General features: G+C 24.1%; 1 protein-coding gene across 1 annotated transcript; it reads right to left on the bottom strand.

The window, feature by feature from the left end:
- Positions 1-880: 880 nt before the first annotated feature.
- Positions 881-9,135, bottom strand: LOC129961575 (dynein light chain Tctex-type 1-like). Its single transcript, XM_056075073.1, has 5 exons — positions 8,963-9,135; positions 5,396-5,437; positions 3,278-3,401; positions 2,292-2,369; positions 881-1,066 (listed from the first exon to the last, which is right to left on the bottom strand). The coding sequence occupies exons 1-5, from the start codon at positions 8,996-8,998 to the stop codon at positions 996-998; spliced, it is 351 nt and encodes a 116-aa protein (XP_055931048.1). The 5' UTR covers positions 8,999-9,135; the 3' UTR covers positions 881-995.
- Positions 9,136-16,350: the final 7,215 nt, after the last annotated feature.

Consider the following 16,350-nt stretch of genomic DNA (forward strand, 5'->3'; position numbering starts at 1 on the left):
ATTTACTGATATATTTTTATTCAACATTATACATTACAATCCTTTCAACATTCTGCATAATATTTACTTTTACTTACAGATCATAATTGATTTGGCTCTGAATTTTGTTAAAGTAGTTTTTTTTTTTTTATTTATAGAGGATGCAATACAGGTTCATTCTTTTGTTTTAAAAATGAATGCTCTAAGAAACTTTGACACTGTAATAATTACAATTACAGTAATATGTTTGATTCAGGCTTGTTTTATTTCTCTTCAAGAATTTCTTTGAAACAAATGATTATAAATTAAATGTGTAATCATATGAAATATCTAATTTATTGCTAAAAATTTGGCAGTTTTTAGTTCATATCTTAGCCTACTGATATCTAAAGAAAATTTTTATAGTGAGTTCTTAGCTTTTAAACTTATTCAGAATAAAAAAGAATATTTATATAGGCTCAAATAAAAATACTGTATTATATAAAATGTAATTTTTTTTTGTTTATATTTATGATGTGAAGCTAAGAAAATATAACTATCATTAAGAGTAAATATATTTGAATTGCCACACATCTTGAAAAATGTCTGTCTTTTTTTAAAAAATAAAAGGAACGTGCAATTAAGTATTATAATAGAAGTAATAATCACATTCCAATTATATATATTCAAAATATGCAATACAAATAATAAATTTTTTTTACAAAATATTTTATTATAAACTTTAAATCTAAAAAGAAATTTAAAATTTGACTGTGAATAATTGATAGCAGACCAAAATTAAGAAATACTGCAACTGATGCAGATATCTTTTCTGCAATTTATTTTTAAGAAAAATTGTTTCGTATAAAATATGAATGACTTCAATTAAGTCTGTAATTTGCTATGATTATTAAAATGATCAAAAACCAAATTTCATATAGGGACAACATTCATTCTATTTATTAAATGTTCAAATTCAAGTAGCAGAAATTTTTTTTTTCGATTAGTAAAATATATACAGCATTTCATATAGTTCCTCATATTGCAAGTCCAAATACAGATACAATGCAATACATAGATTTATTTTCCCATCTGACAGTACAGCTACCTGTAAAAGAGAAAGTGAACTTAAATATGTTTTAATTTAAATCTCTAAATATTAAAAAATTGCATGCACTAATAATTCTTTAACCTTTTCAATTTACATTACTTTAGTGTGTTTATTTATTTTTTTAGTGTGTTTTTTGTAAAAATTTAAAAATAAATTTTAAAAAATAAGTTTAGGTTTTAAAAATTTTATTGATTAAATTTTAGTAATAAATTTAATATTTTTATAAACTATTATATTGAATTCAAATTGCATATTTATTAGCTATAAACAATACTACCAAAAACTGAATTTCTCAAATACGAACAATTAAACTTGTTAGTAACAAATAATGCAAATATTTAAGAGTTTATAACTTTATTAGAATTTAAAGCCTTCATTCATAGTTATTACACAAATATGAACAATTTAATATATACTAAAATATGTTCACTTTCATTTTTGGTAATGAAATTTGACATTATTTAAGAGTATATTTTAAATATATCAAGTAAATATTTGCTTTTTATGAATATATATACATGCATGCTAAAGCTGAAAGATAATGATTAAATCTTGATTTTACTATTTAAATGAACCTAATGCTTGTTATTTAATTATTATAACATTTCAATGAGGAGAAAAAATTCTGTTTTTCAAGTAATTTCTGATTTAACCTACAATATTTATTTAATTAAAATTGTCTTTATCTTATAAATGTTTGATAAAAGATAAAATTATTAAACTGAAATACATTATATTAAAAACCATGAAAAAAAAATAGCCCCATTAAGTGTAAAAATATATTGTCAATAACCAAGCAATTTTTAAGAACTGCTTCATTTCTACTTATTCTATTTCTTATTTATAATTATATTTCTACTTATTTTTTCAAATTCACCACTTAAGCAATTAAATACAGAAATATTGTTAAAAGCACTGGGATATCAAAATGAATCTTAATACTGAACTCTGCATGAACTTTCTGAATGAAACTGTACAGTTTCAAAAAATTAAAAAAAGAAAAATGCTTTAAGTATTTTCTTAAAAAAAGTGATACACAATTTAATTTTGGCCATTTTCTTCTCATGATTTCATAATACCTTCCAAAATATTAAATAATACAGATTTTTAAAAAGGAGACAAAGCATTTGTACAATGAAATGAAGTACTAGAATTTAATAAATTTTAAAAATGATTTCTTAAATTATAATAATATAAAATAATTTATATAAAAATAACATACCATCAGTGGTATTATCCCAGTAACAAGAACTGGCTGTATGAAAACCAGCTCCATTTTTCTGCATAATTACACATGTGGCTGAAAAATATATTTAAAAATTCAAATATTTATAACTGTTAGAAATACTCATAAACAGTCATGTATTTGGATAAAAACTTAAAAAATTAGTCTGCATATAATTTATATTGCTTTCATGTTTATATTTGGTAAACACACTTATATTTACAGAATTAAAATTCAACACAAAAATATTTCAATTTACAGTTAAATCATTCACTTAAAAAAAAAAGAATATCAGTTTAAGCCCTAGAATACTACTAATAATTTCATAAGTATTTTAATCAATTTATCTGTACATCATATAATCAGTACCTTATAAATTTCATCTTACAAACTAAAATTTAGTCACCTATAGATGCTTTAATTTAGAATGTGCAATATACAAATATATCACATGTTCCAGTTCTTTTTAATTGAATCAAAATAACACCACATTCTCAAAATAAAAAAAGCAGCTAACTGAATAACAGTGAAAATAATGCAGTTAAAAAAATAAGATTTTTTTTTTTTTTCCTTCTTTCAAACTGCATTATTTATAATGTTTTATAAACTCTTTCATGATATTAAAACTATTTTCTTTTTTCTTATCTCCTTTTTCTTGAATATTCCTTAAGCTATGGAGTAATTTTTTAGTTATTTTTTTATTTTAAATATACTGCTGTTTGCATTTATATTTTTATATTCCATAATAAAAATGAAATTTGTACAGCCTCAGATTTTCATAATTTAAAAGCAATTTCATTTCAATCTGTAATTTTTAAATATAAAAAGAATTAAAAATATAACTAGAATGTATAGCAATGGGGAGGTAGCATTAAATATTAGACTATTTCACATAATTATAAAAATTTGAGAATGTAGAAGTTTTCTATATGCAATTCATGAATAAAAAAAAAGAATTAATCCATGTCTAAGCATTTACATACCTATATATTTAAAAGGTTTATTCAATTCTTTAAGATTACTCAAAATTTGTTCAACAATCTTGTCGGACCATTGTTTTACTTTACTATGTTGATATGTATTTCTTTCAATAACTTCTTCTACAGCCTGCAAAAAATAAAATGATGTAATTAAATAATACTTATAATACTAATAATTTATATATAGAAATAAAATGTATTAAAATGAGCAGTAACAATCAAAATGTTCAATTGGAAAAAGGAAAGAAAAAATGTTTTCACTCATGAATAAAAATGAAAATGTATGTGCTGACACTCTAAAGGCCAGATTTTTTTACTTAGAGGTAATAAAACAATGCATATTCTTTAAAAGGTGGTGAGATTATTATTATTATTATTTTTATTTTAAGTAATAAAAAATTATGCAGAATGTGGGCTTTTTTCTTCAATTATTTCCACACACACACACAAAAAAAAAGAAGCACTATTTGAAATTTAAGAAATTGTATTTTTAATTTTACAAATAGTTCTGCAAATTTTTCCTGAAGTTTGGCTCTTAAAAAAAATTTATTTGTTTGTTTTTCATAATTTCCGACAATAGATTATATTATTGCCCTGGAATTATAACAATTTTCATTGTTTCATCAAATATTTTATTGCCTTATTTTCTTTCATTGCTGAAAATTAAAGAAGAAGCACATTTGTATAATTAAAAAATAAATAAAAAAAAGGGGAAGATACAATACCATGAAATTTAGAAGATAAATGAAATGAATATTTAAATTTTTGTAATTATATTGTCATGGAAATGCTATTCATAAAAAAAAAGTTCATGCACATAACATATATAATTAAAATATGACATTAATGCTTGACAATCTGGCAGAATCATGGAGTTATATCTAAAAGATTTAATTGAAATAAAATATAACCAATATCGCTAGTAAAGCAGCCAATCACTAAATGCAACTAGAATAATGAAGATGAATTTCTGAGATACAAACATACTTTTTAGCAAAAAAAAAAAAAAAAAAAAAAAAAAAGAGAGAGAGAGAGAGAGAGAGATTGATATTAATATGATCTGCATGAGAATTTTGTGTTTAGAAAAGAAATGTGTGAAGAAAATTAAGCATGTGTGAAGAAAATTAAGCATGCATTTTGGATATATTTTTTTTTGTTTCATTTGATTAGAAACAAAATTTGACAGTTAATTACAATTTTAAGTAACAAAATCATACACAAAATTTTATTTATATAAGTTGTTTTATTTGTAAGTAATCGTGTTCACATATATGCAAGTACATATTAATAGACACCAAATCTTTTGTTGAATTTGGTTCAAAATTTCATACTTTAGATATGACATTTGATTATAAAGTTGTGTACCAAATTTCATTCATGTAAGACATGAGTTATTGTATTTGAATATAAGCAAAAATGCAAACTGACAGATGGTCAAAACCCCTTGACAGTTTTAATTCAAAGTTTGATACAGATTTACACCAAATGTTACATGTCCACGTTTTTATGGTTAGTAGTTGTTATTTTCACATGTACTCAAATATCCAGCCAACCAGACTTCTTATGAATATATTTCATTCAAAATTTTATAGAATTCTACAAATTAGGTGCAAAGACCATATACTGAATTTCACCTATCTACCTCAAAACATTTTTTGGTTATTGTGTTCATAAACAGATAAATACCAAAAATGTTTCTTTTGGACTCAAAGAGATCCGTTATGGAGAAGTGTCAAAATCTAAATTTCTAATTTTTTGATGAATACTATATGTCCACTTTATAAACTTCATATTCTAGAAAATGAAAGGGGATTTTTTTTTTTTAAATAAAGAAATATTCTAAGTTAAATCACAAAATAGGATTTTTTTATTTATAAAAAGAAAAAAACTACTGTTTATATGTGCAAGTGTAATTATCAGTATTACAAATTATTAGAATTAAAAATAATTCATAATGTTAATAAAAGAATAATTAAGAAACATCTTTTACAGAAGATAAAACTAATGATTTTTTGACTATATATTATTTTAAAAAAATTATTAATTTCTAACTCAGAATATACTTAAAGGATTTACACCAATTAAATCAATATGTTTCAAAAAAGCATGTAAAGTACTTACTGATTTTATAATCTTGCTAACATCATCTACAGGAAAAGTAGTCTATAATAATAATAATAATAAATTATTACTTATTAGAAAATGCAAATTCCTTTTCATATGCATATACATTTTATAATATAACATGTAAAATAAAAGAATATTTTGCTTATCAATTAATAAACATATACACTATGCCCAAAAGAGTTAGTGACAGTAGAGAAAAATTACCATAAAAACATTTGCATTTTTTAAAGTAATGCTGAATTTATTTCAAACATATTTTAAAGTGACTGATACAAATATATCTCATCAAGTATCAAACATAAATAACTAGACAAACCTTATTTTATGGTATTTCAATTACTTTTATTCCATGACTTTATTGTTTTGCTTTAACAAAAAAAAAAAAAAAAAAAAAAAAAAAAAATCAATTGATATTTCAGCAAGAAAAGAGATAAATATTAATCAATATATATTTAATATTATTTCAAATGACTGTTTAAATATAAGAAACTAGAAGTAGATGAAAATCTATAATTTATTTATGATATACTGTATTGTATCCAAAATATTAATGTCAGAAATAGACATAAAAGATAAAACATTTTTAGAAAGAGGAAAAGACAAAAATTCTTCAGTTATTTCTTATTTTACTTGATTATAAAAAAGTAATTAAATACCAAAAGTTACCAAACTAATATGCAAATATCAGTTAACTGAACCACTGAGAGAATAATTTACATCTGTACCATAAGTAATTTATAAAATTTATCAAATATATGCAACTTGAATTAAAGATTCATATACAAATAAACATATTATATTTGAGTATTATGGTATTATTACTCAAATACAACATTTAAATTCATTGAATATCAATATTGCTGAGTTGGTCTTTTATTCCTTAACAATGAAATATTTAGAGCTAATTGTATCATTAGGTCATCCTAAAGACACTACAACAATGGATATATATAATGCATTACACAAATATATATTACACATTTGCGTGTAAGTATAATTGAAGAAAATGCAGCAGTTGAAATATTTCATATTTTTAAGAAAATTAACATACACTAATTAAGAAGATTAGATAGCATTAGTTTTAGAATAATACATGGTTTATATGATATTTGTTTGGCTCCATTTGTTTATGTATAAGTAAAACTGAGTTACTTATATTTTTGAGTTATAATCTGTCTAGTATTCATGACACATAAGAAGATATTCAAAGATCACCTATCAGAAGATAAATGATAAAACATTTGAAAGTAGAAATAAACATGTTTTTGAAAAATTTACAAAAATGGGTTTTATTATCTCTTTAATTATGAAACATAGAAGTTTTTTTTGTCACAAATTACAACTTTAGGATAAAAGTACTGATGAATAGCACTAAGAATTATGTAAAAGATACACAGAGAAAAACTCTCAATGTGATATTTAAAATGATGATGAGTTTTGAAAAACTACTGGTTGAAGAAGCAATAACTGCTGAGGTAATTTTGAAGAGATGAAAAATCAAATATAATTTATGAATGAACAAGAGGAATTTGAAACTATAGATATATATACAATTGAGGGGGGGAAAAAAGACCCAAGAACTGTGATTAATGCATTAAAAATGATTAATTTTTTTTAAAAAAAAATGTTGTACACAGAATAACTCACATGGGCAAGATAAAAGTTATATATTATGAATTACAACAAGAAAATTTTCAAAATTTGTTTTTTCTAATTATGTTTTACACATACACATGTATATGTACATATAAATATGAATATAAATTAGAAAACAGTGATTCAATGCAATTTATTTTTACACATATTCGCAACACTATTGATACTAGTAACTATTTCAAATTGGTATTTTAAAATTTGAAATTGATAAAATATTTATTGGACCATCAGTATAAATAAACATCCACTGCCATCTGTAACACTTAAAAATATCATCTTCCCTTTTATTTTCAACAAATGTTACATAGATACATATACCTTAAATTCTGCTGTGACGTGAGACAACTCAAGAGAGGTTCTTTTCTGATTAGTTATAATTTATTATTATAATATGTAAATAAAGATAAACATGAAGAAAAATTAGTTATAGGACCATGAAGTTCACATTTTAATTACATTATTTTATGCTGGTTTATAACAAATGTTAATGATCTGAAGCCCACAATTTTTATTTTAAATTTATTCCGATTATTATATTGTTCCCTGATGGATGAGTCGTTAATATTTCCTTTCACATTTTTTTTTAATTTGGCATTTGATTTTTTTACTGTTAATGTGTCACTATTTGTCTCAATACATTTTTAGTGATTAATTCTGACTTTAGCATTCTAGAACTTTTTAGTTCATATAATTCCACACCTTTATTGTTTACTTTTAATGTTACTATATATTTATATTTACATATGCTGCATGCTATAAAATATAACTTTTTATCAATTTCTTAACCCTTCTATTAATGCATATGAGATTTTCTACAACTTTTGCTAGTTAAATTATAGCAATTAAATTTGTGATATTGCTAAAAGGATAACTGTCCACTTAGAAGAGCAAATCTTCTTTAAGTTTTATGTAAAACTGACTAGTTTACAAATAAAACAAGCTGAAAATGGAACTGACAAGTGTTTAAATTAGGAAACCAATTTTCTTTTTAACTAACCTCGATTTAGAAAATTAATTTTTTAGAATAAATACAAATTGCAATAATATTTCATTTTAATTATAATCATATTATTGAGCATGATAAAGTTTGATATTTTAATATTTAAAATACCAACTTGTGGAAATTTTAGAAGAAAAAAAACTTATTTCATCTTTAGTACAACTTAAATATTATGCACTTGATGAGAATCTGGTATCTGATTTTCCCAACTTAACTTTTTTTAAATGTTTATATAAGAATTGTTTATATTCTTTTAATTTGAAACTATCCGTTGTAAGTTAATTATACATAAGATGAAATATTAAAACCTTTTTATACATTAAACAACCTTGGAAAAACATTCTCCAGGATTTACAAAACAAATGAATAACAACTTTATATAGAAATAAGATATGAAAATGTTTCTGCTTCGAATGTCACACTTTTTTCACCTTTCTTAATTCACAAATAACAAAGAAATCTTCTGTGATGAATAAAATACGAATAGTGGATAAAGAGGATTTGAATCTAAGTATTGTTCCTCAGGAATTAAATGTCTTCGAACATAATAATTTCAGTTTCAAAAATGCTCTGCAAATTATTCGATGCATGTATAGGTAGTAATACATAAAATCGATAAAGCTATATACACATTGATCAAGGATTTTCATCATAGAAATCAATAGCTATTTCTTCTTTTTTTTTTTAAACCTAAACATGTCGTGATTATAGGCGTGGCAAATTAATTATTCATCAACGTTTCAAAAAATGCAAACTTTCAACAAATAAAAATACTTAGCAGATAAAAATCATGAGCATTCGTTTAAAAAGCTTAATATAGCTGTCAAAAACAATCGATCACATTAGCAGATTTCTACCACCTGTCAAAGTAACGAAATGAAACCAAGAAATTAATACCAATTTACCTCTTCAGATACAATAGAATTCAAATTTTCATCCATTTCTTGGATTATAGATTGGTAATATCGAAATAATAATAGCCAATCAACGATAGGAAAGCCTCCCTTTAAGAAATCGCAACAGTAACACTCATTTGCTACTTAACCATGGAGATGTATTTATTACAAAACAAAAACTGAAATCGAATTGAAAGTCGAAGTAGTTGGGTCAATTATTGGTCTTTTCAGTTCTTTGGTCTAACAGAAAGCATATAAATCAGCGAGATCAAGTATTGTTCCTGTAGATTTTCTTAATAGTATGTACTCAATAGTAAGTATCACTCATTTAATCTAATTTCGGATTGTCCTTTTAATAAAATGACTCTTTTACTTACATTTTTGAGTTCAAAATATAATTTAAAGTGGGAGCCATTTAAGTAATATTAAAATAATTTCATAATGTCATTTATGGTTTCTGGAAATTTTAGAACCGTTGAAATCTTATGATAATAACACGAACTATTCATGAAAACTTTTTTCTTTGTTGTAAATATTTTTTTATTAGTTTCGGCAATAGCTATTTTGAAAACGCATCGAATAGTTCATAAAAATCAGAGGCTCAGCTCAGACGTCGTCTTCATCATCTGACTGTGTTTCAAAATTACGAAGTCCGTTCTACAATAGATCTACAATGGCTTCCGTCCGTTCTACAATAGATCTACAATGGCTTCCGTCCGTTCTACAATAGATCTACAATGGCTTCCGTCCGTTCTACAATGGCTTTAAAAAGGGACGCTAATATAACTAAACTACTCCTACTAATTAAATCCAAAATTTAACACATAACTACAATTGTAGTCGGAAGATCACATACCCAAATTCATTTATTTGTGTCTGCGTTTTTGAGTTATTAGGTTTGCATGCATCTGAAAACTCTGACAGATTTGACTCTTTTTAACAGATTTGGTTTAAAATTTCATAAGAATATACATTTCAGGTGATAAAACTATAAAAAAAAATTCAGTTAAGTTTTTAATTTTTTAATTATCGCGTTTACATACAAAAATACTGGCAAACAGACGGACAACTCCCTGGTAGATTTTGTTTCAAATGTGTTACGGAACTACATTATGGAGCCTATTACATTTGTGTATCAAATATTTATCTAGCTTTTAATCTTTGGAAGTTATTGTATTCACATACATTTAGACAGCCAGGTATTGACTTTTTATTAACAGATTTCATTCAAAATTTGATAGAAGCCCACAGATTTGATGTAAAATACATATACCAAATTTCATCCACCAAGTTCAAAGCGTTTTGAGTTGTGTTCAGAGACAGACATAATTCCGAAAAGGAGCTTTTCGGACTATCGGGAATATCTGAAACATGATGATTCATCAAAATTTGGAGTTCAACGTTATTTATTTCTTTTGATTTTATTTATTTTTCTCAACACTTTTTTTTTTTTTTTTCATAACTCCAATACTTTCCCTGTGTATACTACAAATACAAAAAAAAAAAAAGAAGTTTCAAACATTTTGTAAGCACTATGTATATTTTTACATCTTTCTGTTGCAACATTTTAAATTTCTATTGACGCTAGAATAGTACATATAATTCTAATTTTTCTAAATGTTCCTCTTACTAAATAAAATGTGCGCTCTCCTCGAAGAATATTTGACAATTACGAGATGAAAATGGATGAAATAATTTTTGCCCAATACAAAAACCACGGGGGATAACGAAAAAAAAAAAAAATCGATGACAATAGCACAGAAGACATTTTATTTATGAAGGAAAGATAAGCTGAGAAATGAAATGTGTATGTCTGTATTGGATTTGTTATGCTCAGAAATTTCATGGCATTTAGAAACTTGAAGTAAAATTAATATGATAGATATCTAGGAAATTTTTCTTTAAAAAAAAATCAATGTTGAAACTAAAAAAGCTGCTTATAAGTAAGAGAATAGTAATCCGAGGATATTGAGAAAAGGGTATATTTAAATATTTCTTATTTCAAATTATCAAAAAAAAATAATAATAAAGGAACAATAGTGCCAACAATGGATTCTTATAAGCTAATGGATGATAATAAGGTACTATGAACTTTTCAGAGAGCAACGGCAACGCCGCACATTTATAGATGCCTTATGGACACAAATGCAGGTAGAGAGTGAAGTTTTTCGAAACTGATGTTATTGTAAATCTGTTATAGGTCTCCAGCAAAACAAGAAGACTCAACTCTCTGGTTATTATGACCAAAAAACATGATGTATTAAAAAAAATGGATCTGCAAAATATTTTAATAGAATATGTGTTAAAGAAACTTGAATAAAGTTACAATATGGCTTTGCACTTGATAAAATGCAAATTTAAAGGTAAAATGGGAATTTCATTTAAAAGTACTTTTCTCTAATTATAAAAAAAAATTAGAATGCATTAAAAAGTTTTGATACATTTTTGCTATTTCGTTTAAAATTAAATATTTTTGTTATCATGGTTATAAATGAAAAAGAAAACCTCTTCCATTGATTAGCAAGTTCAAGTAAATCAGTAATTTGAAATAATTAAAAAATGAATTTTTAATTACTATTTTTAATAATAAATTTAATAACTTAAGTTTAAAAATTTAAATTTAAAATGAATTATTAATTTAAGATATTAATAGAAATTTGATTATTTATAATATGTATTTTTACTAAAAAATAAACATATGAAATTATTACTCTAAAATTTTGCTTTAAAAAATTAGTATCAATATTATTTACATTTATTTTTAAAAAAGTATTAATTTAAAGATTTAATTACAATAAGCAAATTGACTAATTCAGAATAATGCTGAATAATTTTTGTCTATAAAGTATTAAACTATTACTTTTTATCGTATGTAAATCAACAGTGTGAAAAATTCATGTAAAATTAATTATAGGAGTAGAAATATAAAAGGAAATGTAGCTTTTGGGGAATGAATAGAAAACAAAATTATATAAATTCTAAAAACAAAACATGTAGAAATTGGAAAGAAACTCAGTATTAAAAATGAAATTTGGAATTTGCAAGAAAATTTAGATTCTGAAAAAGTACCAGCTTTATGTTCTCAAAATTATAATAGTAGCTGTTGAATATAAGAAATGAGGTATTATTTTTAGATACTTATAGCCTTTTTATCGATAGAATTTTAAATTTCATATTATATGTTAATAAATAGCGGAACAATTTATTTGTTCCTGAACTAAAATTTGATATGCAAATTGATTTTCAATCACAAAATAAAATCGAAAATGATTTACAGGTTAGAAAATTGCAATAAAACAATTATCCAAATACCTTGAGAATTATAAAAATTGAATTGTATAGATATCGATATGAACTATGCGCCGATTAGAAATACTTCCCCAGTTGACAATTCCGAAATCCGAAGGTAATCACAAACTTGAAGTTAAAATAGAGATGTATTGTCAAAAATTAATTTAAATAAATATCCTTGAAATAAACTACAAAACATAACTTCATCCAAAAAAAGAGTTTATGGAATATGTGCTTTTAGCTATAATAAAGCAATATAGGCTTTTCACAATATATCAATATTTGATTCTGTAAGGTTTTGATTTTTTTCAGTGTTCAAATAGCTTTACCACTTCAAATTTGATTCTTTTTTGTAAAATATAAATATTAGATTTTGAACTGAAATTAAGAAAGGTAAATTTCGTAAAATTATCAATTAAAATTACAAAATACTGTTATATTAACAATATTTTGCTTTTCTTGATGCCGATGAGCATTTTATATTTGTCTTTGATCTTGTAATGTTAGCACTTAAGAATTTTAATAAGAATATATATATTGTTATAATAATAAAAAGGTACATATTTTCTCTCAGACAAAAAAAAAAATGTATTAAAATTGTTGATTTTATTTTCTTCATAAATAACTATATAATTAAATGAACGTACTTAATAGATTGCAATATTTATAAGCTAATGAAACAGATAATCGCATCAGAATTTTTGTTTCCATTTATGAACTTGCAACGTTTTTAAACCTACATTTATTAGCGAGCTAAAAATAAATTTTTATTTTTTACTAGCTTTTACCCGCGACTTTGTGCCCGTAGAAATAGATTGGAATTTATAGCATCAATGGCTTTATCTTTTGTTACTCTTGCGCATGCGTGAATTTTCAACGCCAATTGGGGCAACACAAATGCATGAAGTTTCTACGCCAGTTGGAGCAACGCAATATAGATTATAAATTTTTAATTTCCTTTTTTTCCTGTTTTATTTAAATTCAAAAATACTTCAGAAGGAATCCGAAAGATCGATTAATTAACAATGTTTAATTTTAAATGTATCGAACACTAAGAAAATAAACAGAATCGTTTGAAAGAATAGTCAAAATCATGTTAAGCTTAATCTCAATGGAGTGGGAAAAAAAAAAAAAAAAAAAAAAACTCTGAAGCTTTACTCATTTGGCGATTTTTGGCGGGAAAGTTAGTTTTTAATTAATAAACAATTAACCACTCAAACGGAATAAATAGAAGCCTATGTCCTATTCCAGACTATAATCTCTCAGCTAAATTTCATCCAATTCTGTTCAGCCGTTCTGGCGTGATTGACTAACAAACATCCATCCATTCATTCAAACTTTCACATTTATAATAGTAGTATAGATTTATTATTATAAATATTATGAAAATTTGAAATAGTGTTTTTTATAAATTCAGCAGGAAGTGATACCACAAACAAAGAATTAAAGTTTAATTAAATTGTTCTATTAGCTGATTATTCCTGAAAATATTAATGCCTTGTCACCACAAAGAGACAATTGCACAAAATTTCAAAATTAACATATCAGAAAAAAATTTAAAGATTAATTGCACACTTTAAGATTAATTACTTGCTTCATATTTATTGTTTAAGCATAAGAACTAAGTACTTTCTTTGACTGCGATAAAATGTACATCAAAGTTGCCTGACATGTCTAAATTGATATTGTTATGGTGGGCAAACACAGAACCTTTAAAGTCAGCTAGTTAAAATTACTTTTCAAGAAATCAAATTTAAATGTTATACTTTTTTTAGTGATAAATTCCAAGAATGCATTTTTCGATCCCCGAGAGATCTGAAATTCGGAGATTCGTCAAGAGCTCGATCGATTTAATTTCTTTTTGACAATTATAATACTTTATATATTTCGTATACGAAAAAATATTAAATTGATCTCTGATATATCCATTTGGATTGAATCTAATTTGATATATTGAATCGGTAGCAAATTAATGTAGTTAAAAAACAAATTTTGAAACCGACAGGAATTCGATGTGAAAATTTTCGGACTTCTCAGTATTACTTTATTGCCGTTTAAAAAGCCTCGTCATATAAATAATTAGTTTCGCGTTATAAAACAAACATTTTAAAATTCTAGCAAACTGTGTCAACTGAATAGCAGATGTTTGTATAAATTATGAAGTTTATTATTTCGTAAAAATTAAAAACAGATGGCTCGAGATTAGAATTTATTTGCAATATGAGATAACAATACAATGTTTGCCAAATTACAAAATTATACAAACTTTCGCTACAATTCTATTAGAATAAGATTTCATGAAAATAATTTAGAAACTCTTGTAAAGTTTAAAAAATGGTACATTTATAATCTGATAAATGCATTAAAATATTACAGAGTTTTGAAATCATCCAAATATAATCTATAGTAGTGCCACTAGTATACAATAAAAATGTAAGTTAACATTTTAATTATGATTCATTAAGGTAATATTAAAGTAGTGCATTGCCAGCACTACTACACAAATATGCAGTATTTAAAAAGTGAAAATAAATTACAGAATTCATCTTTGCAAACATGAAATAAAGTTAATTTAATAAAATAGTTTTAAAAATTTATTAATGTATTATGAAGATGTGTGTAATCATTCAGTTTCTTAAAACTTCTTAATTTGCGATTTATTCTAATAAATGCGTAATCTTTGAATAATTATTTACAAAAAAAAATTAAATACAAAGTGGCAACATTGATGCAGAATAAAATTTATTATTAACTAATAATTTATCAGTATTAAAATAGTATATTATCGAGAATACAAATGAACAAGAATTTCGATATTCTAAAGCATTGTAAGAAAGAAAATCGATTGCAAAATTTTAGATCTTTACAAGTATGAAACAAGTTAAATAAAAGTTTAGTAAAAATGACAATATATACATGGTCAAATAAGTAGAAAATGTGTTTTTATTATTTTACTTAAATAATATTGAAGTTTTTCAAAGTAAAACGTCCATATGGAATATATAAAAGATAAAGAGCAAATTGATTATATTCCTACAAATGACTAATAGTGTAGTAAATTTAGAATGAATTTATTCAAGTAATTTTAAAAGTTCTATAATGATAATTTCTTTTTTTACAATGGAAAATTTAGAATTCTTAGAAATTCAGCAAAAAAAAAAAAAAAAAAAAAAAAATTACATGTTGTAGAAAAGATCGATCACTTAGATTAATCAAGATAAAATATAAATAAAAGAATACGAAAAAAATTTATAAATTTAAAAATAGGGCCTATACCGCTGCCATTTTTCGCATTCAAAATTTTTAGAAATATAGCAATAATTTATTCTATAAAAGCTATTCACATACTTTTATCTTACACGGTTTTCTTTAAGTATATTGATCATCATGTTAATCAGACATGATGATCAATTTTTTTTAAAAATTTAAGTTGACATCCGATTGGCTGTCCGGCCGAGCCAATCGGATGTTTGTTTGAAAACTATTACAAAATAAGGGAGTCCCTTTATTTAATATAATTAAATTTTTAAGGCAAAAATATTGACATAAAAATACAGTTTAAAAATTTTGCATTCAAGATTTAAAATATTAAGATGAATTTTATAAATAAAATTATATAAACAAGAATTTTCTCTGGAATATATTTGCTGATGAATGCAAAAAAATGGCCATATATTTTAAATTACATAGACGATAAAAAAGATTTTTTGGAGACTTAAAATTACGATTAAAAACATTATCTTTGAATTGATACATATTGAAATTGTATCACAAATTGTTTAAATGGTTACTACACCAACTACCTTAAATATTCACGATCTTTAATATGCGCAATATACAGCTTAGGTTGATGCAAACCAACAGTTTTTCAGGGAAAATATTCTCTTATTTATTACTTGCAAATAGGAAACTATTTGCAACAAGATCTTACAAGCAAAATAACAATCAATAAAGTTTGAACAAAATAACAATCAGTGCAGTTTTGTTATCGCAAAACTGTTTCGCCTTCATTAGGAACAAAGCTATCCACTTCTGACATCATTAATTCATTTTCTGATGTAAACAAGATAAACAACTTTGGAATGAAAGTTTCGATCATAAAGTAT

Source organism: Argiope bruennichi, chromosome 2 (assembly GCF_947563725.1).
Source record: "Argiope bruennichi chromosome 2, qqArgBrue1.1, whole genome shotgun sequence".
In the NCBI taxonomy this organism is placed as follows: domain Eukaryota; kingdom Metazoa; phylum Arthropoda; class Arachnida; order Araneae; family Araneidae; genus Argiope; species Argiope bruennichi.

Bases quoted from the DNA above. Each gene is read 5' to 3' on its own strand.
- LOC129961575 (XM_056075073.1), bottom strand. From the start codon at position 8,998: ATGGATGAAAATTTGAATTCTATTGTATCTGAAGAG. The intron at 3,402-5,395 runs GTAAGTACTTTA...TATTTTTTGCAG, and splicing joins TTAGCAAGATTATAAAATCA to GCTGTAGAAGAAGTTATTGA. The intron at 2,370-3,277 runs GTATGTAAATGC...TATATTTTTCAG, and splicing joins TAAACCTTTTAAATATATAG to CCACATGTGTAATTATGCAG.